The sequence below is a fragment of the Lactuca saligna genome, chromosome 2 (genome assembly GCF_052625555.1).
Source record: "Lactuca saligna cultivar CGN05327 chromosome 2, ASM5262555v1, whole genome shotgun sequence".
In the NCBI taxonomy this organism is placed as follows: Eukaryota; Viridiplantae; Streptophyta; class Magnoliopsida; order Asterales; family Asteraceae; genus Lactuca; species Lactuca saligna.
The window spans coordinates 110677396-110703974 of NC_136418.1; the positions used below are offsets into that span (position 1 = coordinate 110677396).

Consider the following 26579-nt stretch of genomic DNA (forward strand, 5'->3'; position numbering starts at 1 on the left):
TAATACAACACTAATAATTCATCAAATAGTTTCTATTTAAATAAAACTTCTTTAAAGTGTTAAAATTTCATGGTTTCTATTATTTCACTTGATGTGTAGGCATGAGTTAATAGCTAGGAGCCTTATTGTCGGTCGGTAGAGAGAGAAGAGAGAGAGAGTTAGGGTCATATAAAAACCCTAACTATTGCATATTTGTATGAATGTAGAATTCATTTTAGACCAATCATTTGATAAATATAATTTTAGAATTTTACTAATTAAATTAATTATTATCTAATAATAAATTCCCATAACTATGGTAACTAATTATAATTTTAAACCTATAATTAAGGCATGTATGTAACTACATTAGAAAACCCAAAAAGTCGACCAAATCATTCAGATCTAACATCAGGTGTGTGTTTTCTATGCTTCCGGTATCTCCTTTTTAGTTTCTCTTTCCCCCTTTTGAAACGATCCAAATAAGCTTAAAATTTTGATATATAGCCTCAAGAATGAATCCTTTCTTACATTGATGACTTGGGGTTTGTCTACTGAATCGGCCGTAGGATAATCATAGCCAAAAAGTACCCTTCACTCCTTCCTTCTTCTCCTTCACGATGATTGGTACAAGATATGATCATAGGTTCGACTCCCACCCATTCTTTTTCTCGATGCAGTCTAAAATCAAGAAAAAATGGTGATTCCCACTCCTAAAGAATGAATTTCTGCCTAATGTGTTGCTGCTACTCAAATATGTTTATGGGTTATGCTCTTGTTCTTCTTGTCCAATCCATTTTAGTGTTGTATTGTTTGGAAATCAAACCCATATATCGTAAATTTCTTTCTTTTGTTATGTATTTTGTAAGTTGCTTTATTTTATTTATAATTTCTTGTTGTTCAATTTTTTTATTACTATTGGGGAATAATGGGCAAATTTTATAATTTCCAAATACTTTAATGATGTTTATTGTTGTGTTTAAGAATATTATTCTTTAAGAATAACTGCAATATTATTCTTTTAGAATGGGTTGTAATGTATTGGGTTTTTGTTTTTCAGTTTTGTTGTTTTTAACAACCAATGCATTATTCTTACAAAATGCATGTAATTTTTTGGTCTTTCAAAATAATAACGAACATATCTAGTTGCGTATTGATTTCCTTTTCTCTTGAAAATAATAATTTAATGGTTCATATACATTTACCGGTAAGTGCATTTTTAAAGAATTAACTTTCATTCATAAAGAATTAACTTTGATTCTTAAAGAATGAATTTTAATTCAAAAATGTCTTACTTGCATTACATTCTTAACTATTCTCAGGCAACTAGCATAACTAGCATGAAGCGTTAAGCAAAAACAACTTATTCTTAATCATTCTAAAAAAATGTTTGTTTAACTAGAAATTCAATTAATAATCATTATCAAAAATAGATATCTAATATTTTTAAGAATGTTTCTAACAGCCACCGACTTGAAATTTTGAGAAATCAATACGTTTAAATTTTATAGTTGTCTAATAACTTATTTATTTTTTAAAATGTTTATTTGAATATTTAAATGTTTTACCTTTTTATCATCTGATTTGACTTATTTTTCTAGAATATATTTAATTTTATTTCTCTTACATATTTACTATTATAATTAATTAAGTAGAATTATATAATAAACACTAGTCCATGTTATTGTACCAAGTTTATTGAATTTGTATGATTTGATTGGTAGTATGTTGGTTGGTTCTCCATGATACATATACGGAGTAACTTATCAAAGTGTAACGAAAAAAATATATTTAATGAAAAATTTTCTTTTAAATGGCAAAGGTCTAAATAGCTCATCGGAAAATTAATTATTTTTGTTAAATTGTTATATTTGACAGTCCAAAAAGTACAATCGTAAAATAACTTTTTAGAAAGTCATTTTGAATAGTCTTTCAAAGTTTTTTTAAAAATTTCTAAATATACTTTTAAATAGTTATAAAAAAAATATATTCTTCTAAACACTGTTTTATATCATTTTATATATTTTAGCTAATTTATTGGTTACTTTTACCATACATTCTTTTTTTATCACCTATCTTATAAGGTAATAGCTACTATTTTTCCGTTATCAACTATATTTTTCAGTTAGGACATCAAGCATTACTGTAATCTACTTTTAAACTACTCTTATATAGGGATAAGCAATTTGTATCAAGTCCCAATTCTGTATCGTTACTGAATCGTATCGAATTTAAAAATATGAGACAATATTCTGTACTCCAAAATCATAAAATCCAAAATCACGAAATTCAGGATTACTATCAGTACCGGTACCATTTCCAATACCGGTACCAATAAGGTTAATTCGGTATAGTACTCGGAATTGACTTTCAACCAAATTCGATATTCGGAAAATCATGAATGATATCGGTCAATACCTGCTAGCACACCAAATGTATAAATTGAACCATGTAGTATCTTGAAACATCTTACTTTCATAAAAATCCAATGTACATAATATCAAACACCAAGATATTGTAGCGAAAATTCTCTTCACAACCAAATATGAGTTTAGAAAGTGTAAGTTTTGAATTCCACAACAAATATTCTACATGGAAAATATATTAAAAATAATCATACATTTTTTACCCAAATCAATTTTAAACACAAAACTGCTCATTTCCATATCATTTTGCATAAAATATCTATCGAATACAATTAAACAAAACAAAACAAAACAAATTTACAAATAACTTTTTAAGCTTTTCCAAGGTTCTCTTTCATTCTCATCACAATCTTCCAATTCTACCCCCCTACACCATAAACAACCTATATGTGAAAAGTGAAAACATTCATCATCACATTAACATAAAGATAAAACATATTGTAATGAAACAATGCAATAAAGAAAAAAAAAAAAAAAAAAAGTCAAACCTGGTCAACACGTGTTTATCCCATCTTTGCAATCTTTAGTCAAATTATAAAAAGTCTCAACTTGTGTCTTTGCTCTATATAAAACCTCAGTATCCACTGCAACTCTCATATATCCATCAAACTCAACAGGATTTCCACCATTTAAGACACGTGTCTCATTATACCACTCACTTGTATTCCCCCATAACTCCTTATAATCATCAAGCAAATGAACTTTATAATGAGACCTTAATCTATCAAAATAATTATAAAACTTTTCATTTGTAGCAACATAAAGATTCCTCCATGGTTGTATAACATTCAAAAGCTTTACAACTAAATTATCAGGTGACGTGTCATCATCTAAATGAGGCCACATGTCTTTATTTTTCGCCTTTTCACCTCTAACAACATGAACAGCATCAAAATCCCAATCCATTTGTCCACTTATTTCAGATACTATGTTCATTAATCTTTTTGATTTGTACAATGAATGCCATGGTCTTTGAATGTAATTTGAAGCTTTACTTTCACACACTCTATACCAATAGTTTTCAGGTTCAGGGGTATCGAATTGTCTCCAGATTATTGTGGATTTATCTTTTTTTAATTGCATTGGTGTGATTTTGTAAGATGGAACTTTTCTTAAGGGGATTTTTCTTTTGTTTCTCTTTTCGAATCTTCTCCAATCTTTGAGAAACTCTTCTTCTTCAACTATTGAAGAGCTTTCTTTCAGATGTTCAAAGTCGAAATAGAATCTGAAGTCTTTTCCTTCTTCGTCTTTTTCACTTGATGTGTAATCTGATGATAAACAAAGGCTTAAATCCATAACGAATGTGCGATTTAAATACTGGGCTTCACCTAGGGCACATAAGAAGCTCCAAATGTAGTGATTCATGTTCTTACAATAATCCCCTCCTCGTGAATAATATAAATATTTCCCGTTTCTGAAAGATTGATCTGAACCTAGAATTGGAATTGTGTCGTTGATTTCATCATCACGGAAAGAAGAAGAAGAAGAAGAGAAATTGGATCGGATTCCAGTTCTGGTGGAATTGTTGATTCTATTCCTGGGACGACGAGCATTGACACCGGAATGCCATCCTTTTGCTCCGATTACTTTGTAAGTGCAGGAATCGGTGAATCCGATCCTGAACCTTCTGAAATCTCTATACCTTCTCCAGGATTTCTCTTTCCGATTCCGGAATCTCCATGTGACATCACATTCGTTTGGATTTGAGGTGTTGACTGGTGTTTGATAGTCGAGAAACACTATTGATTTGAAGTGTTTTAGGTTGAATTTCTTGATAGCCATCAAAACTCCCCTATCGGAACAGTTTACTAATTTTGTATCATCGCAAGCACCAGAGCTCAAGCTTAGATTCGTACCTTTTTCTTCTGATTTCTCGATTGTTGGGGAGTTTTGTGAGTCGCTTGACTCGACATCAGCTTCGGAAGGAGCTGGACTTGGGCTGAGAAGAGCCATTCCGATGTCTTCCCCGGTTTTGAGGACTGAGTTATCTGTCTGAAACGTGGCATTTTCCACCTCTGTGAAAACCCTAGTTAGGGCTCTCGAAGATTCCCATGGATCGGGTGGTTGGTATGTTATCGCGATTACAGTAAATACAAGAACAGTGAATACAAACACTGAGAAACAGACATTGCTTATGAGCTTTATTAGGTTTTGCCCGATCGGATCTGTCGTAGAATTGGCTTCTTTCATCTAAATCCCAGCTATACAATAAAGAAATTCAAGGTAAAAATTGTTCCTTTAGCATATCGTATTATCATTCATATGATGAATTAGGAAAACTAAGAAGATAATGTAAATGATATCACACAGAAAGAAATTCGAATTGAAAATTTGTATTTCGATGTGCTTACCTCTGGTTTTGATACAGATCTGTAGTTACTCCAGAAGGCGATGTTAATGCATGATCAAGACTTGAATTGCTACAGATCTGAAATGGAGGACAGATGTAGTAGTGGATCTAATGGAAGATGAAGTTAGATGCGTGGAATGAAAGATAGAACACTGAAGTAGCTGAGAAAGATACACTACACCGACTGTTTCGAGTTGAGTAAACACGCAAAAAGCTACTTAACTCTCCAAAAAACAAAACATCCAACAACACCAAGCAAGTGACGTATACAATTCAGGAAGTGACCTTCAACTATTACCTTGTTTACAACTTCTACCCTAAAATACATTTATGTTGTTTTTTTGAAGTATTGACCTTAATGACCAGTTGACCACCAAAAGACAGTGGCGGACCTTAGTGGTGTCCCAGGGTCCCGGGCTACTGCTCCGATGCCGGCACGTAGTGTAAAAAAAAATAATGTTTTTCTAATATTTTTTCTATTTGATGTACCGGCTTAAAACATGAGTGACACTACTAATATAGATTTATTTGGGAAAAAAAATTAGCCTCACCCCTACGAAAATGTTCTGCGTCCGCCACTGCCAAAAGATATATTATATAAGAATCAAACGAGTTCGAAAATTGCAAAAATACGATGTTCTTCGAAGTTTGATACTTTCAAATAGAAAAAGTGTTGTTTCCATAAAAAAAAAAAAAATTGAAAAGTATTGATTTTTGAAAGTAATTTGAATTCTCTGAACATTTTTAATATTTTTCAAAGACTTTTAAGATGACAATATATTTTCGAATAGATATGTCTACGTTGAAATGTTGACATAGTTTCTTAACATTTGGTAAAGAGAGTGTTTAATAAAATGGTATATAAACTTGTTTTTGGGCTCACATTGAATATCAATCACGGAACAATATCAATATGGGGACAAAACCGAACAATTAGTCCATATCCTTTGCAAAAAGTATCAATAACTATAAAATATTTTACACAATAGTCCACATTTCAATTGCATGTGTGTTTGGTCCTTTCATATGTAAATTGATTATATATCTTTTTTTAATTTATTTTATATTATTTAACTAATCTTAATAATAAATAAACAGAATACATCCCCACATCCATCATATTCAAGGCAACTCTTTTCCTCTTTCCTCTTCTACACCATCATTAACCCCCACCCTAAATGCTTCATTTTTTATACACTTCACCCTTTTTTCCTTATATGAAATTTAATCTACCCTTTTCAACACCTATGTATTGTGACATCCCTTATTTTTCATAACCCAAAAAAACTTTTTCCTTACGCTTCTTTGGCAGAAGGATTCTAAAGTGGCCTAACTTCACTCGCCTCCATTTCGGTCGCCTCAGCTTCTGATTTAAAATTCATAACACCTTTATTTGCGAGTACATATGTATAACAACCATAAAATTCGAACCAATTTGAAACTTTTCAAAACACTTAAAATCAATAGTTAATACACCATATTTCAAAAATTGTCTAACATCAGAGTTTTCCTAGAAACATAAACAAATTATGAGGAGCTGTACGATCACGCCTTCGCCTTGTCGCGATCCCCTGATGTACCTGAAACAATAAAATTGAAACTGTAAGTCGGGGCTTAGTAAGTCCCCCAAAATACTGATACACTATATATAACACATATACAAATAACAGCATGAACAGGGTCCACAGCTTTGCATATTGGATTACCCCTGGGCCCACAGTGTGACTCTGGATTGCCTTCCGGGCCCACAACTCACATATGGATTGCCAAAGAGCCCACGGTACGAGTTTGGCATGCCCCACTTGGCCCTCAGCTCGTATCTGGAATGCTCCCGGGTTTGTTGGTTACCGCACGAAGCAGTATCCTCAACCCACCCCACATAATATATCGACATATAAGACAACTAATGCGCATACAGATAAACACATAATAACACATGTAGTCCTACAGATCTACCTAGTTGTCATAGCAACTATCATATAATACTGACTCATACTCAACATGCTACCAACTAATGGGATATTATATCCAATGGGTCGGCCTTGGTGCCTTATACCCCTTGTTATACTGAGGAGACTCACTTCGTAAGTAGTGTTGAAATACTGTAAATCTCTGGTTGCTGACTCACCGGAAATCTCGAACTGTTACATAACGAAATTATTTGGTTAATACCCAACATTATTTCCTTAACTAAGTTTCCTCATTACTCATTAAGTCCATTCCTTTTTGTTGGGCCGAATGCCTACACCAAATCCCTAACTTGATGGTTGAAGCCATAATCCAATATTTGGCCCAATTTACCAAATTGGGCCCAACCTCCTTATTGGGCCTAAGCCCATGATCCACAACCACTAATGGCCCATGACATCTTATTTGTTATGCCCAACAAAGACCCAAACTTCCCTAGTCCATAAGACGGCCCAAAACCCAAAGCCCAAATGTCCAAGGTCCAACAGAGGTCGTACGCGGGGCGTACTCGACAAGAGGTTGACCACCGTCGGGGTGGTTGACCCAATACGTTGGGCGTACCGAAACTACGCCGGGCGTACTCGATTTCTTGATAAAACCTTATTAAGTTCTTAATGGCTTAAGCTCTTGTCACAACTAAGAATTCTAATGCTTTTGTAAACATTAACAATGATAACATTAGTAACTAAAACTTGAAATTATGAATAATGTTTATTTAATAACAACAAAATTCCATCAAACACTCTATACAAACACTTCAAATGGTCAACAAAAGATTGGAAACCCTAAAAATCCCGGTTTAAGTCCATTAGGGACTAGGATTTCCTTATTGGGCCTAATGGACCAATAAGTTTCCAATTTGAGTATTTTGGACTTAGGACCCTTAAATGGGCCCTAATTGGACCCACCTTCATAAAACTTAACATTTTGGGCCATAATGGGTCCAAAATGAATTTATTTACCTTAATGGGCCTTATTGGGCCATCATTGATTCAATTAACTTTCATGGACCATAAATCCATTCTCTTATACAAAATTTGGGCCATGAACCACCCTAAGGACCCAATGGCCCGAAAACCTCTTATTGGACCTTGTGTTTTCGGGCAAAGCCAAGAATAGGCCAAAGTGATATTTCCTTCCCCCTCTCCTTAGCCCATTTTCGGCCCAAATGATAAATAAATAAATAAATAAATAAAAAGGAAAAGAAGTATTATGGGGAGAGTTGACTTTGGGAGGTGCCAGCTCCATATTACCCTTCATACTCCCATGCATGGACCAACATACATCCATAATGGTCATTTCACTCCTCTCTCTCCCCTCTTTTCTTATCCTTAGCTGAAGGTCACAACACACACACACACATTTTCAAATCTTCTCCAAGCCACCTTTAAGATCATCCTCCAACTTCCATCAAGATATCTCAAATTTTGCTTGAGTTTTTAAGAATTCTAGTATTATTAAGGTCACTACACCGACTGTTTCGAGTTGAGTAAACACGCAAAAAGCTACTTAACTCTCCAAAAGACAAAACATCCAACAACACCAAGCAAGTGATGTATACAATTCAGGAAGTGACCTTTAACTATTACCTTGTTTACAACTACTTCCCTAAAATACATTTATGTTGTTTTTTTGAAGTATTGACCTTAATGACCACCAAAAGATATATTACATACCACAGGGACCATTTTTGCAATTTTGTCAACAAAATATAGAGCAAAGAACTGGAAAATTCTATTAAAAAATATGTGTTTTGCCGCTGCCAAACTCGTGGTTTGGACCAAAACCTCAAAAAATACATACCGCAGGGACTGCAATTTTGTCAACAAAATATAGAGCAAAGAACTAGAAAATTCTATTAAAAAATATGTGAAATATAGAGCAAAGAACTAGAAAATTCTATTAAAAAATATGTGAAATATAGAGCAAAGAACTAGAAAATTCTATTAAAAAATATGTGTTTTGCCGCTGCCAGGGCTTGAGCCTGGGACTCTCGGTGAAGAGAGTCGGAAGATAGAATCTTTAAAGAGAGTTGTGCTACAGCGGCTTTTTGGTTGTACTTGTCCAATAGTTTTATTTATATAAGAAAAGTGTAAGTTACAGTTTTGGTCGTTGTGATTTTGCCAAATTTTCAGTTTTGGCTATTGAAAAAATAATAGGTTACGTCGCTGCGGTTTTAACAAATTACAACCTCCATTTGGATATCCATATAAAAAGAATATTTTCCCTTTTATCATATATTTTTTTTTTCTGTAATTTGTTTAGGAATTTTAATAATATAAAATTTAAAAGGATATATTTCAACCTCATCCCTCCACTTGTATTGTTCACTCTCCAAAGGCCTACATTGTTTTTGATTTTTCGTTCCTACCAATGCCACCACTCACACAACCACCTTCATCCAAATCACTTCATTCACATCATTCGCTGGTCACTCATATCGACCATAACCTAGAAACCACAACGTAAACCATCCCAACATCACCTTCTTTATCTCTTTCTCTCCTCCTTTACCACTACCCCTTCCCCGAAAAATGAACAACCCTCTAACGAACCCTAGATCACGTGCGATCGACTTGCATATCCGACAATGGTTTTATCCGATTTGGAAAGCGTAAAACGAAAGAAGAATAGCACACAGGTTCCATTTTGCATGAAATGAGATTGATTCGTTGGAAAATTAGGTTTTATCAAAATAAGTTTTTAATGAAACAAAGGAATTTTCTTATTGTATGGATTTGCACATCAAACTTGTATAATGAAACAAAGCATGGGATGTTTCATCAACTACCTCTCTCTCTCTCTCTCTCTCTCTCTCTCTCTCTCTCTCTCTCTCTCTCTCTCTCTCTCCTCGTGTGACTTATTTTTATTTTTTAAATTGTAACATCCAAAAAATGCTGATAAAATTTTTATTTTTTAAACCATTTATCTGATACAGTAAATTGTTCCAAAACCAAGAGAGTGAATTGTATTTCTCAAACATTAGAGTAAAAAAAATATAATCAATACGGAAAAACCATCAAGGGATGTTATGTAGTCAAGTCGGTCCCTTCCCTTTGAAAATGGAAGTACCTGAAAAATGTTAAATCACAAACCGTAAGCACAAAGCTTAGTGAGTTCCCTAAAATACCACATATCATACAAGTAAGGGGCCCAACCAAACATTCATGCTTTCGGGCCCAACCCATTGTTATGACAAAAGTAATCAAATACATAATTGAACAAACAGAAACATAAATAAATTAAATTAATATACAAAGATTCACAAATCAGAAGAGCATACTTGTATTTGGATGTTTACAATCGTTTCAATAATCGCGAATATAAGTAGAGATTAAGGTCTGCTTTGCAGTGTCCTAAGATAGAAATTTCTCTGGTAGGGATCTGTCTAGATGATACAACAATCTGATCAAGATTGAATCTTGATCATAACGAAATTCTTCGTGCTTCCTTGATTTTCAAGAAAAACAAGAGTGAAAGAAAGTGGGGTTATTGTGTATGTGATCAACCCTTTAATCTGTCAATTGATCATTTATTTATAGTCTGTCTTATAGCAGTTAAAAAAACTCAACCATCATACTTGTTCCAAAACCTAAATTAACTGCCTAATTAACTTCCAATCAGTTAATTAACAATTAACAGATTTTATAATTAAAAAATCAATTTCGAAATTTGTGTATATAAAAATTAATTAATTTGTCAAGAAGAGCCCAAGAGCCCCAAGGCCTAAGGCCATCTTTTGACCATTAATTATATTTAACGACAAGCTTAATCCAAGACTAATTTGATAGCCCAATACCACAATTCTAGCCTAAATGCCTTTTTGTCTTGCTTTATCCATTTAAGAATATGTGGGAGACAAAGGCTTATAAACCTAGTCAAGGTTCTTTCTTTCTTCAATGTGGGATAATGCTTTTAGGCTATAAGCAAAGTTCCAACACCGATATCATTCGGGTCGAGCCCATATAAAACATACATTATGGGGCCCATCCCATATAAAACATACATAATCGAGCCCAACCCATATAAAACATACATAATCGGGCCCACCCCATATAGTCAGGCTCAACCCATAAAAACATACATACACGTGCAAAAGTCACAAAGACAGCTAGCATCCTACAAACATAATCCAATAGGTTGGTATTGGTGCCTTTGACTCACGAGTATAGTGAAGAGACTCACCTCAATCTTGAAGACAAGATAAACCACCCACTCAAGCCAACATTATCAAGCCTCCTCTTGCTAAACATATCTATAATAAAACCCTAATTAAAAATTAAGGAAAAGACTAACTCGCGAAAGGTCTAGGCTCATAATTAAACCTCTTTTGGGCAAAATATCATTTTGCCCTTTCAATACTGAGTCCAAAAGTCAAGCTAACCAAAAATTCAACGGTCAACGCTCAGTTTACTTACGCCTTGCGTAACCAATCTACGCCCTGCATAGAGCTACGCTATGTGTACTTAGATTACACCCTACATAGTGCCCCTGATCCTAATAACTTTTATTAAACTCTTAATACAGCAAGCCAAACTCTCAAACTCCCATATCTGATCTAAATGAATGTTTTAACGGATAAAGTCTCCGACTTTATCCATTTTCATGGTCACAAAGAGCACAATACCAAAACCTAGGTCCGTAAAGTTATCCATTGCTCAAGAACTCATACATGGATCAATGAGAGTGCCCAAGATCTCACTTTTATGACTCACTAACCTCATAAACATCAGAAGGAGGCACTCGCATGGCCTGGAGTAACCCATACTCACAAGAACTAAGATTATGGGACAAAAAGCACAAAAACCCATGAACTAATTAGATCTAGCAAAAGGAACATCAATATGCAAGCTTTATACCTCCTTGAGAATGTTAATGAAGTGCAAGGTCTAGATCTACAAATCTTGAAGCTCACCAAAGCTTCTTCAATGGCCTATTTTCTTCAAAAACGCACCCAAAAACACACTAAAATATCCAAGACTCACAAATGGTGGTTAGGGTTTCAAAGGAACGATAGTTGAAGGAGGTTGGTTATGGAAGGGATCCCATGAAGTTAGAGTCCTTAAATAATGCTCACAACCTTAGAACTGGGGTTTTTGTTAACCTTAGTTACGAGTTACACCATACGTAGATCATTTAAAACGCGTTCCTCCATCAGCCACTACGTTATGCATAGCTTCCTTACGCCCTGCATAGGGCAAAACCCCTATCTTCCAGCTTAACTTCAAACAACCATAACTTCTTCGTTTCAACTCCATTTTCGACATTCTTTATATGCACGAAAAGGTATTGAAGAGCCCCACAATTCTATCTAGTTACTTTTGGTTTAACACATTTCAAACTAAAACCCTAATTCATGCAAGAATCCTGATATATAACTTTTTTCTTTCTACCCTTTTGTTCCAACACACAAATCAAGGGCTTAGATCTTAGAACCAACATTATCAACCTTCAATAAGGTCTAAACTTTACTTCCTCAAAGATTAAAGTCTTTACATGATCGAATTTCGGTCCACAACCCTGAATTAAGAAATGAACTGAAACATGGTGTTACAAAAAAAAAAATTAAAGGTAATGAAAGGTGACCATTTCCTGCCTTCTGTTGAGTGAAAGGTAAGTGAGTGGAAATCTGACGTGAAACTGAAAAATTAAGTGGTGAAAGATGGGTACACCCTCCGGTCTGATACTTTACCTTTGGAGACCACCACCTATGGCACCCTCTTTTCACACATTAACACTAACTGAATCAACTTTAGAACTTATAGTTTTCTGATTTTCTATATTATTCAATTTGCAGGTGATGAATATGGTTGGGGTTCTATTTTCTAACGATTTTTCAATTATCTTGAGGGTTTTCATCAATTTTAATTTTTTCACGTTTCCGGAGATTGATAATCTAAGGGTGGAAATGGTGGTTGAATTTGAATTAGGAATAAATTTTGAGGTTAGAATTTGAACATGTAATTAATAGAGATCATGGTTGAGGTCTGTTATGATTCGAAGGCACGATTCTTTGATTTTTGATGCTTTCATCATTGTTTGTTGTTACCATTGTTTCATAACCCTCTCACCTCTCTTGCTATTGTTGTTGCTTGTTGATTTTTGGTTTGAATGAACGAATGCTCATTCCTATGTTAAATGGATTTTTGGGTTTGAGTTTTTCCAGATTTGAACATAGACGATGGTGTGATTACTCCAACAAGAGGAGTTTTACGACGAGTGGGTGTGTGGTGGTGATGGTGATGGAGTATACTGACAAGTTTGTGAGTTTGTCGGCGACTTCTTGATTTTTTTCAAGTTTTATGGCAAATCCTATGGTGGTTTTGATGTCTGCCAAGAAATAAATATAAAAAGAAGGGGTGATTGGGGTAAGGGGCGTAAGGGAGGGTGGGCTACAATTGTGCGATTTCCTTGTGTTGCATGGGGTGGTCGACATTGATACAAGTGTCGGTGACGGTTATCGGTGATGTTGGTGGTGTGTGATAGTGGAAGAGGAGATGCGAACAAGGAGCTGAGGGAATTATTCTTAATGTTGCTTATGTTTTAGGAAAAATGATTTTTTTTTTTAATTTATTAATATTTAAATTAAAATTTTAATTATAAAAGAAACATATAAATCATAAAATTAATTATAAAAGAAATTAATAAGGACACAATAGTCTTTTTGGGTCAAATAGGGACTAAACACGCAACAAAAATGTATAATAGGTATAAAGTGTGTAACAAATTTGGCATTTACGGACTCCACGGATGGAAAACTCGCTTTAGGGACTAAACGAGCAAGTAGCACAATACCACAAGGATCCTTGTGTAATTTACTCTTGATTTGTTATTATTATTAACTAATTTTACATAAATGGTGCATGATGTTTAGAACATATGTCGGTTATTAACTAATTTTCATTATTATTGGAAATAAGAATTTATATTAATATCTTTCAATAAAAAAAGAATTAATATCAATAATAATTTGAATGTCTATCAATTATTCGAAGGTGTATCAATTATTCAAACAACTGTATAAAGTTGAATAGCTCTTTGTACAACAAAAAAAATATAGGAAAAAAATAATATTAAAAATAATTATATAATAATAATAACGAACAAATGGTTAGCTCCGGTGGCCATTATTACCCTCCATCGATGCCTTCATTGACCACCACCAACGGTGGTAAAGTCGCTGGTAACAACAGAAAGAAAAGGAGATACAGAAGAATGTTCGGGATACAGATAGAAGAGGACATTCCCAAATCTGGAGTCAAAAGTTGAAGACGTCTTGTATCGCATTACTGACTGTTGTGGAAGAAGAAAGAAAGAGATTGGCAAGGTTAGGCGGCGGAAAAAACGTGGGTATCAAACACAGGAGAATAGTCTTTCAACAAAACGACAAAAATAAATAAATAAATAAATAAGGTGAGCTTTCTTATGTGGTTGATATTAGAAGACAATTAAGCGGTAATTAGAGGTTGGGGTACAATTAATAATGGGATACGTATAACAGTATCCTTGTAAAAAGCTACAAAGTTTTCTCCACAACTAAAATCTTGTGTTTTCATGGGATATCCCATGGGAACAAAAACATATTGTACTTCAAAGATTCTAGTCTTTCATGATGATATATTCCTTTCCATCGCTCATCAAGAAAAGATCCCATTGAATCCTTCCACTTCTCAAAGTTGTAGCTAATGATTCACTTAGTTATTATTAGATTTCATGTGAAACACCTCAAGATGAACCATGGGTAAAATGTCATCTAGGCCTTACTCCTAAAGATTGTCATTATAATATAGTGAATCATATACTCACATCACATAAACTTTACTCTTTATCCAAGTATTTGACATATGATAGGTTATCATCTCTTCACAAAGTCTATGATCCTCATAATACAAACCTTGATTCTACCATGAGTCAATCAAACATAAGAAATGGAAAAATGCTATGAAACAAATAGATTTATAAGGTAAAACATAGACCAAATCACACAAAGTATTCGGTCAACAAAGAGTAGACTTAATTTATACGCATTCCCTATAAATGATATCAATGTATCATGTCTTTGTTATCACTACATACAACCATGGGCACAATAACAAGCTCTATAAAAGCAAGTATTATCCTCAAAACAACAAATCTCAACGAAAAGCATGATTATAATCATGGTAATGAAAGTTTTTGTGGATAAAATGAGACAACCATTTTGATCCCACAAAACACAAAATAGCAAGAACAACAAGTGTATTCCTTGCTGCAACCGATATCATCCCTTGTTTGGCTGCAGCCACAATAGCAATTGAAGCAACTGAAAACACTTGAAGGGACACCTCAAGTACATTAAGACCTTTGTATGCCGAATTGCAACTCGTGCAATTCACCACATGGCTCCAATACCTGAAAAGTCAACAAGTCAATAAGTCAATGAGTTTTAATGTTACAAAAACAAGTATTTAACCTTAACGATAAAATCAAGAAATAGCAACATACTTTTGTTTACATGTTTATTTAGCATCTTACCTTCATTTTACAATAAACAAATACATGAAAGTACGTTGCTATTTCTTGCATTTAATTTATAATCTAATTGTGGTTGAATATTTTTAATGCAAAATTACCTATCCATGAGTTGTTCTCTAGCGGGAGTTGGTGGAAGAGATCCATTAAATTTATTTCCCCAATCGATTTTTCCATCTGCATACTTATTTAGCCATTTTCTAAATGCAACCACATTTGCATCTGCTTTTGTTGGAACAAAACATATTTTATTCCAATTAGAAGATCCAGCTTCCATCACTTTCTTTTCCTACACATTTCATAATCAAAAACAAGTCAAAATCAACATATAACAACATACTTCCATTAATTTATTCATTATAAATTAGGGTTTTGTTTTGTTTTGTTTTACCTCAACATGAAGAAGATACAAATCAGAATCAATAATCAAATTCTGCCCAATATGATACATCCATCTTGCAACAATTTTATCAATCCAAACACCAAAGTTTCTAGGCGAAATAAAGATAATTCTGCTATTTCCAGGACTCACTGGCATACATATAAAGATCAAAAGCAATTGTCGAGGTGGCTTTTGACTTAATTGCCCCTGAAAATCAATCGAATTGATGTAATTAAGTACCAAAAGGATAAAGTATAAATTAAATGCGTTACCTTTGTGTTTCCTGCTGAGGTGGCAGACACGTCATCTGGATTTCCCCCGATTGTTGCAGTTCCATAAAACAAACAAGGAGGAACGAATTGCCATTGACTATTTTGTTGGTTTGCAGTGAAACCATTTTTGTCTATTTTGTTTACGTTTATTTCAAGAGGTCTTCCCCCTTCCCGATCTTGCTTAATAGTGAAGGAAAAACTTGTGTTAGGCTAATGATTTTTGAAAATGGCAGAAAATTAAGAAGAAGAGTGAATACAGAATACTTATCTGGGTTGTGGCATCCTCATTATGCCATAATGTGCGTATGGAACATGAGCGGGATCCATGAGGTTTTCAATCAAGATTTCGTACCTGAAAATGTGAAATGTCACTCTCTTGATCGATGAATGGATTCGTTTTTTGTTAAATTGGAGACAATTTGAATGATTGAATGATTGAATGATGAATACCCATATGGTATATCTCTGTTAAACATTTGGAATGTAAATGAAGGGTCGTCGAGTTGAGGAATGTATGGAGGTTTCTTCTTCGTGAGGATATCTTTGTATTCAGGATCAGTGTTAGGCCAAAACCAAACAATTCCGTTTTGAACAATGCTTGGGTAAACAGCTACACATGCTTTCTGGAAAGTATGAACCTGCAATTGAAAAATACCTATGAATTCATGATGAAATTGTAGGGAAGAAAGGTTAAAAGGATCGGGTGTGTTACCGGAGGACCATCAGGGGGAGCTTGAGGGATAAATTTGCAGTCGCCGGAGCCGCCGAAGCACCAGCCATGGTAGACGCACTGCAGCCTTCCCCATTGATCGATCCTTCCTTCGGAAAGTGGAGCCAATCTGTGTGGACAACTATCGTCGAACACCTTCCATTCGTTATCGTTCTTATCCCACCAGATAACAACATCGAGACCTAGCACCTTCTTCCCATGGGGCGCCCTCTTGTCCAGATCACACACAGGCATGAGCGCGTACCACTGAGAAAACCAGTCGAATTTTTCATCTTGTTCAAGGGTTTCGGTTTCTTCTTCTGGTGGGGATGTGGGTTCGGTTGAAACAGATGGAGAAATGGTAGTGAAGGTTTTGAATTTGGGTTTTGTAAATTGGGTTAGATTGGGTGAGGGTGAATTGGGGGTTTTGCGAGTAAATGAAAGACTGAAAATGGGTTTGGGCAATTGGGTTCTGATAAGTGAAGGTGGAGAAACAGGGGAGGGAGCTCTTAGAGCTTCCATGGCGGATGGTTTTACTTTCTGCGAACTGAATTTTGGGCTATTTGCAAATGAAATGTGGTGGGCGTGGATCATGCAATTGTGGTGACAGTTATGCCACCCCTACAATGAACAGTCCAACTATCTAAAGTCTTCATGAACTTGAAAGTTAGTATTTGGCGCTTCCTTAAATGATTTTTATCATTTTGGAGTTAATTAATATTTTATAATGGTTTATTAACAAAGTTTTTAGAGTAAACTACATTTTTGGTCCCGGAGGTTTCTTCAATATAACACCTTTGGTCCAAAGTTCTTGATTGTTGCAGAATTGAATCTTATTTCGAACTAAATTAATAGATTTGGTCCCTTACACTAATGCCCGTTTGTTTCTTATAGTCAAGAACACTCTTGTGTTGTCTACATCAGCATGGCCCAACCAATATGTAGCACAGGTTAACATGTAATACTCCTCAAATTCGTCGACAAAACTCTTTAGTAACAGATTTTGTGATGAAAACTACAGTCAAAAATGATTTTTTTCTCTAGTGGTGAAACTTCTAAACATTGTGCAACCTATGATTTTTCTTTTTGGGAATTTCGTCTTTACAAAATGCACAATTTAATGTATTTATTTGTCTCCTCGGTTGAACAAATTTCAGTAACATAAGTAGAGCTCAAGTTCGTTAAACCCTACCCAAGCAATGATCGTATGATTCAAGTACACGTTTTTGCACAATATAAAGTATGGAAAGTAAAATATTTCATGCAGACATGAAAGTGTATATATGGTTTGTAGTCTCTATTTTCCTTTTGATGATTTGTTGGTAACTATGATTCTCATTTCTTGCTTTAGATTAAAAAAAAGGTTTAACTATGACTTTCTTAATTATGTATTTAATACAAGATCACACCACCTTTTGGTACCATTTTGAGGTATCAAGTTCTAAACTTGGTGATGTTTCCCTTAGATCTTATGTTGGAATGAATTTTTGGTCCTTTTTGCCCCAAATGTGGAGATTCATGAACATAGCATGTTCTTGATCCATTAAGTTGTCCTTTCAGACCTTTGGGTGTGTCTTGAGTCATAAAAATGGGTTCCAAATGGATGGTTTTGCTCCATGCATCATTTAGAAGATCTTAATGGGTTAAGAAGTTGAGTTAAGCTCTTAAAGAGCATGCAAAGCCATAAAGTTGGAAACTTATGACTATTGAAAGTACTTTAGCCATGGATATGAAAGTTGGACGTGAGAGCTTAAGCCATTAAGCTCTAAATGTGGATTTTAGGCATCTGGGAGTACGCCCCGCGTACAAGGTCAACTACCCCGACGGTGGTCAATATGCGAGTACGCCCAACGTAAAAAGGGAGTACGCCCCGCATACTCACTCTGAGTTGACTCGGCTAGGTTGACTCAGTTGAATCGGTTGATTTGACCAATTTGACTAAGTTTGACTTCAGGGTATTTTGCATTTTGATTGAGATTGGTCATTTGGTTGGAATATGTGACGGTTAGAACTGAGATTCGGAGTTGAGACCTCATCAGCTTTTATCCAGTCTGTGAGGTGAGTTTTCCTCACTGTACTTGCAGGTCGAAGGAACCAATGTCAGCCCTTTGGATTTGATATCCTATTATGTGATAATATGTTATCGTGTTGTGGTGATCTGTTAGATCGGTATCCTGGTATATAGGATGATGCTATACTTAGTGATCTATAGAATTATCTGACTTCCTATAAACTGTTTATATGTTTATCCGTTATATGTGCACATATTTTGTTGGTGGTTGAGGCTTTACTTCTTTGTGCTTAAGCCAACAGGCCTATACCAACTCGGTTGTTGATTGGGTCCGATGTGTAATGCCCGTAGATCCGGGTTAGTCAATTTAGAGATAATAGGGGCCGAAAATGACTTTTCGAAAAAATATTATTTAGAATAAATAATCTTAACCAAGTTGTAGAATATATCTCAAGGGTTTCTTACATATAAAGAGCACCGGAATCCGAGTTATAACGAAGAAGTTAGGACCCGTCGAAGTTTCGCGATAGAACTGACACGACATTGGGAAGACGTAAATAGTGAGTTTATGATAGAGCGACTTTTTGTCTTAGTAATCAAAATGAAAGTCGTAAAATATATTAACCTGAGAGCATCTATAAAAAGAACGCCCAAATCTGACTTCGTATGAGGAAGTTATGATTTTTCGAAGTTTCAGCTCAGTAGTGTACGACCCCGAAACTCGAATTTTAGTTCGAGCGGTTTATGGCCTATGTGACCTAAATGAGAGTTGAAGATCTCACTAATAAGAACTCAAAAATAAAAAGACAGACGGAAATGGAGTCAGTATGAAGGAGTTACAAATTATTTGCGGTCATTTAACAATCTAATCTCCTCCTACTGTTAAATTTATGATTGGTCGAGAAATAACCGACGGAGTCTAAATGAAAGTTGTAGATCTCGTTTTTACCTACGCGTGAAAAAAAAAAAGAACATCGAAAATGGAGCTTGTATGCGAAAGTTATGAATTTTTGAAAATCGGTTGATTTCCACCCTATGTGCGACGCCACGTGTCAACACCAGGCGAAACCTTGGAGCCTACACAACACCACGTGTAACATCCGGATTTCCAGGTATCATTTTTTAACTGTTTAATTTGAGTTATGAGGAGGGACTTGGCGATTTGACATTTAGACTCGCCGAGTGGGATCGCGATTGTTGACTGGATTAATGAATGGACTCGACGAGTCGATGGTTGGACTCGACGAGTCCGCACTGAGTTGAGATGTTGCGCTTATTTTATGATATGTGTAGGTACTTTTATTGTGAGTTTTGTGCCTACTTTGGTGTTATTTGACTCGGATGCGAGTCGATCATTTGTGTCGTTAGCATTTAGTGAGCACATCAGTATTCGACGAGAGACGATGAGTCGACCTTTACGAGTTTCCATAGCTAACAAGCGAGCGGTGTATGCTACCGATGTGATTCAAGTATGTATACTTGAGATCTTCGGCATTGAGTTTCCGATAGATCTGGTCTCGATTGCGATGGGGGACGTTTGCGTTATAGTGGGCATGGATTGGTTGAGCCGATTTGGGGCGGTTATAGATTGCGAGCGGCATATAGTGATGATATGAGACCCTAGTGAGGGAGTGTTGACATTATATAATGAGGGTACCCGATGTGGGTCATCATTTTGTTCGGCGGCTAGAGCGAGATAGAGTTTACAGCAAGGTTGCAGCGGGTTTGTAGCCTATGTGATGGATACACAAGTGGTCGCGGAGAGGCCGAGTTCGATTGATGATGTTCCGATAGTGCGTGAGTTCCCGAATGTTTTTATTGAGGAGTTGTCGGGTGTGCCTCCCGAGAGCCAGTTGGAGTTCCGCATCGATTTGGTTTCGGGGGCAACGCCTATCGCCAAGGCGCCTTATCGCCTTATGCCGCCAGAGATGCATGAGTTATCCTCGCAACTTCAGGAGCTGCTTGGAAAGGGCTTCATTAGACCGAGTAGATCGGTGTGGGGAGCGCCAATCCTTTTTGTCAAGAAAAAGGATGGTTCACACCGGATGTGCATTGATTACCGGGAGTTGAACAAGTTGACGGTCAAGAACCGTTATCCATTACCGAGGATCGATGATCTGTTTGATCATTTGCAGGGAGCGTCTTGGTTCTCCAAGATCGATTTGAGGTATGGATATCATCAGATGAGAGTGCGGGAAGAGGATATCCAGAAGACAGCATTCAGGACTCGTTATGGGCATTACGAGTTCGTAGTGATGCCTTTTGGGCTCACCAATGCACCGGCATCGTTCATGGATCTCATGAACAGGGTGTGCAAGGCTGATGTTGGATCGATCGGTGATCATGTTTATCGACGATATGCTAGTATATTCGAGGTCTAGAGTGTAGCATAGGGAGCATTTGAGAGAGATTCTTGGAGTATTGAGGTCGGAGAGGCTTTTCGCCAAATTCTTCAAGTGTGATTTCTGGTTATGAGAGGTCCAGTTCTTGGGGCACCTCGTTAACCAAAACGGAATTTTAGTAGATCCGGCCAAGATTGAGGCGGTTATGAGATAAGAAGTGTCGAAATCCCCCACTGAGATCAGAAGTTTTCTGGGGTTGGTCGGCTACTATCAGAGATTTATCAGTGATTTCTCCAAGATTGTCGTTCCTCTCACCAGGTTGACCCGGAAGGGCATGACTTTTAGTTGGGGTCCTGATCAGCAGGCCTCATTCGAGGTGCTTCGTTAGAGATTATGCAAATCCCCGGTATTAGCCCTCCTGGAAGGGATGGAGGATTTTGTGGTATATTGTGACGCATCGACATCAGGGTTGGGGGCGGTGCTTATGCAGAGGGGGCACGTGATAGCGTACACATCGAGGCAATTGAAGCCTCACGAGGTGAGATATCTCACCCATGATTTGGAGTTGGGGGCGTGGTGTTCGCCCTCAAGATATGGCATCATTATTTGTATGGGGTTCGGTGTATCATATACACGGACCACAAGAGTTTGAAGTACTTGATGGATCAGCCCAACCTGAATATGCGCTAGAGAAGATGGTTGGATTTGGTAAAGGATTATGACTGCGAGATTCTGTACCACCCGGGCAAGGCTAACGTTGTATCCGATGCCCTAAGTCATAGGGCGGAGAGTGCCCCGATACGAGAGATTTGTATGAGGATGACGGGTGATGACACCGGTGTTGGATACCATTCGAGAGGCCCAGGCAAAGGTCGTGAGACCGGAGAACCGCAAGAGAGAGCGAGTGATTGGGTAGTTATCAGAGTTCTTTACCGATAGCCGAGGGCTTATGACCTATCAGGGACGGATTTGGGTGCCGTTTGCAGGCGGGGCACGTACCACCTTGATGGAGGAGGCGCACAGATCGAGGTTCTCGATCCACCCCGAGGCCATTAAGATGTATTTGGATATGAGAAGAGACTATTGTTGGTCGTGTATGAAGAGGTATGTTGCATGGTTTGTAGAGAGGTGCTTGACCTGTCGCAGGGTTAAGGCCGAGCACTAGTGCCCACATGGAAAGTTGCAGCCACTTGAGGTTCCTCGGTGGAAATGGGAACAGATTTCTATTGATTTCATCACCAAATTTCCGAGGACTGCGAGGGGTGTTGATGTAATTTGGGTGATCATTTACCGACTGACGAAGATCGCTCACTTCCTTGCTATCAGTGAGAGCTCTTCCGCAGAGAGGCTGGCACAGATGTATGTGAGAGAGGTGGTATCGGGGCATGGTGTACCGATCTCGATTGTTTCGGATCAAGATGTACGTTTCACGTCCAGGTTCTGGAAGAAGTTCCATGAGGAGTTGGGTACAAGATTGCATTTCAGTACCGCATACCACCCACAGGCGGACGAACAAAGTGAGCGGACAATTTAGACGCTCGAGGACATGCTTCGAGCATGTGTGTTGGACTTTAGAGGAAGTTAGGACACATACCTATCATTGGCTGAGTTTTCTTATAACAACAGCCACCATTCGAACATTGGTATGCCTCCTTTCGAGTTGTTGTACGGGAGGAGGTGTCGGACTCCCATTTGCTGGGGAGAGGTAGGACAACGAGGTATGGGTAGCACTAAGATAGTGCTTCAGACGACTGAGCAGATTTAGTAGGTCAGGCAGAGATTGCTAATAGCCCAGAGTCGCTAGAAGAGTTATGCGGATATGCGACGATCCGAGCTTGAGTTTCAGGTTGGGGACTTCGTACGCCTGGAGGTGTCTCCTTGGAAAGGAGTGATCCGTTTCAGAAAGAAGGGAAAGTTGGGGACCCAATACATTGGCACTTTCAGGGTGACTGTGAGTGTAGGCAGGGTAGCATATCGTTTAGAGCTACCTGCAGATTTGGGCAAGATACATGATACATTCCACGTGTCTCAACTGAGGAAGTATATAGCCGACGAGTCGGTAGTGGTACCATTGGAGGATATTCAGGTGGATGCGAGCCTGAATTATGTTGAGATGCCAATCGCGGTGGTGGATCGGAAGATCAAGGTTCTGAGGAACAAGGAGGTGCCCCTGGTTCAGGTCCAGTGGCAACATCGGAAAGGGTCCGAGCTGACTTGGGATCCGGAGGCGGAGATGCGTGAGCAACACCTAGAGTTTTTTGTAGAATGAGACTTCGAGGGAGAAATCTGATTCTAATGGGAGATAATTGTAACATCCAGATTTCAAGGTATCATATTTTAATTGTTTAATTTGAGTTATGAGGAGGGACTCGACGAGTTGACGCTTAGACTCGCCGAGTAGGATCGCGATTGCTGACTGGATTAATGAACGGACTCGACGATTCGATGCGTGGAATCGACGAGTCCATGTTGATGTCAGAAACCTTAAATTTCTGGGCATGTGCCCTATTTAATGAACCTTATATCCCTCATTTGCAGCTACCAATCCAAAGAGAGAACCCCTAGAGAGCTTGAGCGAGTTGTGTGTGTGTGTGTGTAAGAGAGAGAGAGAGAGATAGCTATTTTGATCCCTTTTGTTGTGGTTTTGCAAAGAAGAAGGTGTTTCCAGCAAGAGAAGGTCAAGGGTATTGTGATTTTGTGGTTTTCAAGCTTGGATCTTCATTATTGAGGAATAAAACCAATCCCTTCTTCTATTTTGTGCAAATCCTTGAATCTAGGGTTTTCTATACCCCTTTATTGGCTTGTATTGATGCATATGTTGTCCCTCTTAATGTTAGACTATGGATCTGGACCCTTATAGGTCTAGAGAGCATTATCTATCCAGCTTTATGTTGTTCCATGGAGGAAATGAACCTAATATGCCATTTTAGGAGCCATTTCACCAAAATAAGCTTTGTATGTGTTGCATGAGTGTCAAGATTTGACCTTTACGTGATTATTGGACATGGGGAAGTCAGATCTATAGGTCAGAGAAGTAGATCTGACCTCAGAAGGTTGATTTGGTGATTGTCATGGGAGAAACTCGCCGAGTCCATAAGGGGAATCGACGAGTCGAGTCGGGTTGCCCCGTGACTCGTGTCCGGATGTAGCCCGTCGAGTGGAAGGTTCACTTGATGAGTCGAGTGAGGTTTAGAAAGATCCAGAGTACACGCTTGGATTCGCCGAGTCACCTATGTGCACTCGACGAGTCTGGTCAAAGTTTTACCATTGAATTTCGTTGACTTTTAGGGTTGCGTCAACACTTGGACTTTTGGGCCAATGGAAGGGTAAAATGGTCTTTTAGCCGTTTGAGAGAACATTGGAATGAACTAGTTTAGCCTGTAAAGTCGTTATTAATTTGAGATGATTGCTTATATGTTTAGGCGGGGCTAGGTCATTGTTACGAGGTTCAGGGGTACCGAGCACGTGAGTTGCTATACAGCATACGAGGTGAGTCTTCTCACTATACTTTACCTAGAATGGTAACTATGCGTGACCGGAATGTCTTATATGTTATGAAAAGTATGTGATATGTGTTCCTATATGATATGTATGTGCTATGTTATGTTATGAGTACCATGATATGGACCGGAAGGTCAACATGATGAGGACCGGAAGGTCATACGGGTAGGGCCGGAAGGTCTACCAGAGTTGGGACGGAAGTCCCCTGAGACACATGGATTAGAAGATCCTATAGAGTTATGGCCATGAGTGGCGTACGTGTTGTATGTGGTATTTTGGGGAACTCACTAAGCTTTTATGCTTACAGTGTTATGTGTTATGTGTTTCAGGTACTAGTGATGATTGTAGGAAGGCACCGACATGATCCATACACACTGGCAGGAGATTTGTTTTATGATATTTGGATATGTTTTTATCGTGATGACATTTGTTAAACTTGAGAATTTGAGAATATTGAATGATTTTTATGTTATATGAAAAATGAAAAATTGTTTTGAAAATTCATGTTGTTACACCACGACGTGGTGAGAGGCACAACGACGTGGTGAGAGGCACCACGACGTGGTGACGCTCCTGGAGGCCTATAAATAGAGGCTCGGGGCTACCTCTTTTCTTCATACTTTTACCCAATTCATTCTCTCTCTAAGCCCCAAAACCCCCCAAAGCCTAGGGTAACTCCCTAGCACGAGCGCAAGGCCCGGAGCACTTGTTGGCTCCGAAAAGAAGAGCCTTCGGCTCAGAAACTCAGCTTCAACGGAGCCCGATTTTGAGAAAAACACACTGTAAGTGAGCTACGCCTAACCTATCTTTAGTATAGATTATGACTCAATATAGTAATGTTATTAGGACCTTATAATAAATATTTGGGCCATTATTATAAGTTATATAAGTGTCGTTATAATATATTTTTAACCACTCGTGGTACGGGGAATCTGGTTTAAAGGGCCATATAGGGTTGTTGGATTTTAGAAGTGTTATACGCCAAAATGGTCCTATTATCCGGTGTTTTATGTTTGGCTCCATTCTGTACATAGTGGGTGAAGAGTATTGTTTAACGCTTATATAATAGTAATAATAGTTAGACTATCAATTAGTCTCGGTGAATATTAGACTAAACTCTAGTGGTAATGATACTAGGTTTTGTTAGAGGAAAATTGTGTTAAGAGTAACGAAGTGCTGTCCGAGTGCCGAGTCACCACCTTTTCAGGTGAGTGCATAGTTTCTTTCATCTTACACATAGATATGAAGTATTTTATATAAACTACGTCCTATGTGTCAAATTACTTGAATACTTATTGTTTATGTTGGATGAACGATTTTATATATGTTTTAAATGATTTAAACTATATACGTATTTTATATCTTCAAAATGTGTTGGGTAAAACATGGGTAGATTAAAGATGAGATAGATGATGAGCGATGAGATATGAGATGAATGATGAGCGATGATATATAAGTGGTAAAATATGGTGAGAAGCGATGACCAAAGCGATGAGCCAAAGCAATGAGCCAAACGATGACCTAAGTGATGATCCAAGTGATGGCTCTGTCATCTAGCAGAGTATGGATGATAACCCTGGACTATTCTAGACAGTCCAGTGGAACACTAGCAGGCTCGTAACTTGTAGGTGTTGTGAACGACGTGTTCACCGATGTACTCTAAAAACCCATTGACATGTATTGCGAGTGGACTCTCGAAAACGATACTGTCAATAAACGAGATAACCCTAACAGCTGTGCTCAAAGGACAATATTGGCAGCTGCGCCTCATATAGAATGTCACAATTCTGGCAGCTGCGCCTAAGTGATAGAACTACCAGCTCTGCTTGATAGTTATGTCATTGACAACGATGGACTTCGTACCTATTCCTTAGGAATAAATGAATGAGTAATAGTTGATTCTTAGGGTAGATCCTTAAGAGTAAAGAAGATAATGGAGATGGGTAATTGGGTTAACTGTTTGATGATTAAACATAATAATTATATCATTGTGGGTTGAAAACCATATGTACTCACTAGGTTTCCCAACTTGACCCACTCAGTTTATTTATATCACAGGTGTTGATATGAAGTCACATTACACTGAGAGATTAAAGGATATATAAATCACTAGTGATAATGAATGTAA

The 26579-nt window shown here is 37.3% G+C and overlaps 2 protein-coding genes across 3 annotated transcripts; both read right to left on the bottom strand.

Moving 5' to 3' along the window:
• Positions 1–2525: 2525 nt before the first annotated feature.
• Positions 2526–4967, bottom strand: SUB1 (calcium ion binding protein). 2 transcript variants are annotated; one of them, XM_078979904.1, is made up of 3 exons: positions 4757–4967; positions 2894–4606; positions 2526–2772 (listed from the first exon to the last, which is right to left on the bottom strand). In XM_078979904.1, the coding sequence occupies exon 2, from the start codon at positions 4593–4595 to the stop codon at positions 2898–2900; it is 1698 nt and encodes a 565-aa protein (XP_078836030.1). In that variant the 5' UTR covers positions 4596–4606; positions 4757–4967; the 3' UTR covers positions 2526–2772; positions 2894–2897. The 2 variants fall into 2 exon arrangements, with proteins under 2 accessions (XP_078836030.1, XP_078836029.1); XM_078979903.1 differs by having other exon boundaries at positions 2526–2788.
• Positions 4968–14715: 9748 nt separating this feature from the next.
• Positions 14716–17226, bottom strand: ACD1-LIKE (ACD1-like protein). The gene is made up of 7 exons (XM_078979905.1): positions 16601–17226; positions 16339–16526; positions 16157–16240; positions 15889–16075; positions 15626–15823; positions 15336–15523; positions 14716–15114 (listed from the first exon to the last, which is right to left on the bottom strand). Exons 1-7 carry the CDS (start codon positions 17189–17191, stop codon positions 14859–14861), a joined length of 1692 nt encoding a protein of 563 aa, XP_078836031.1. The 5' UTR covers positions 17192–17226; the 3' UTR covers positions 14716–14858.
• Positions 17227–26579: the final 9353 nt, after the last annotated feature.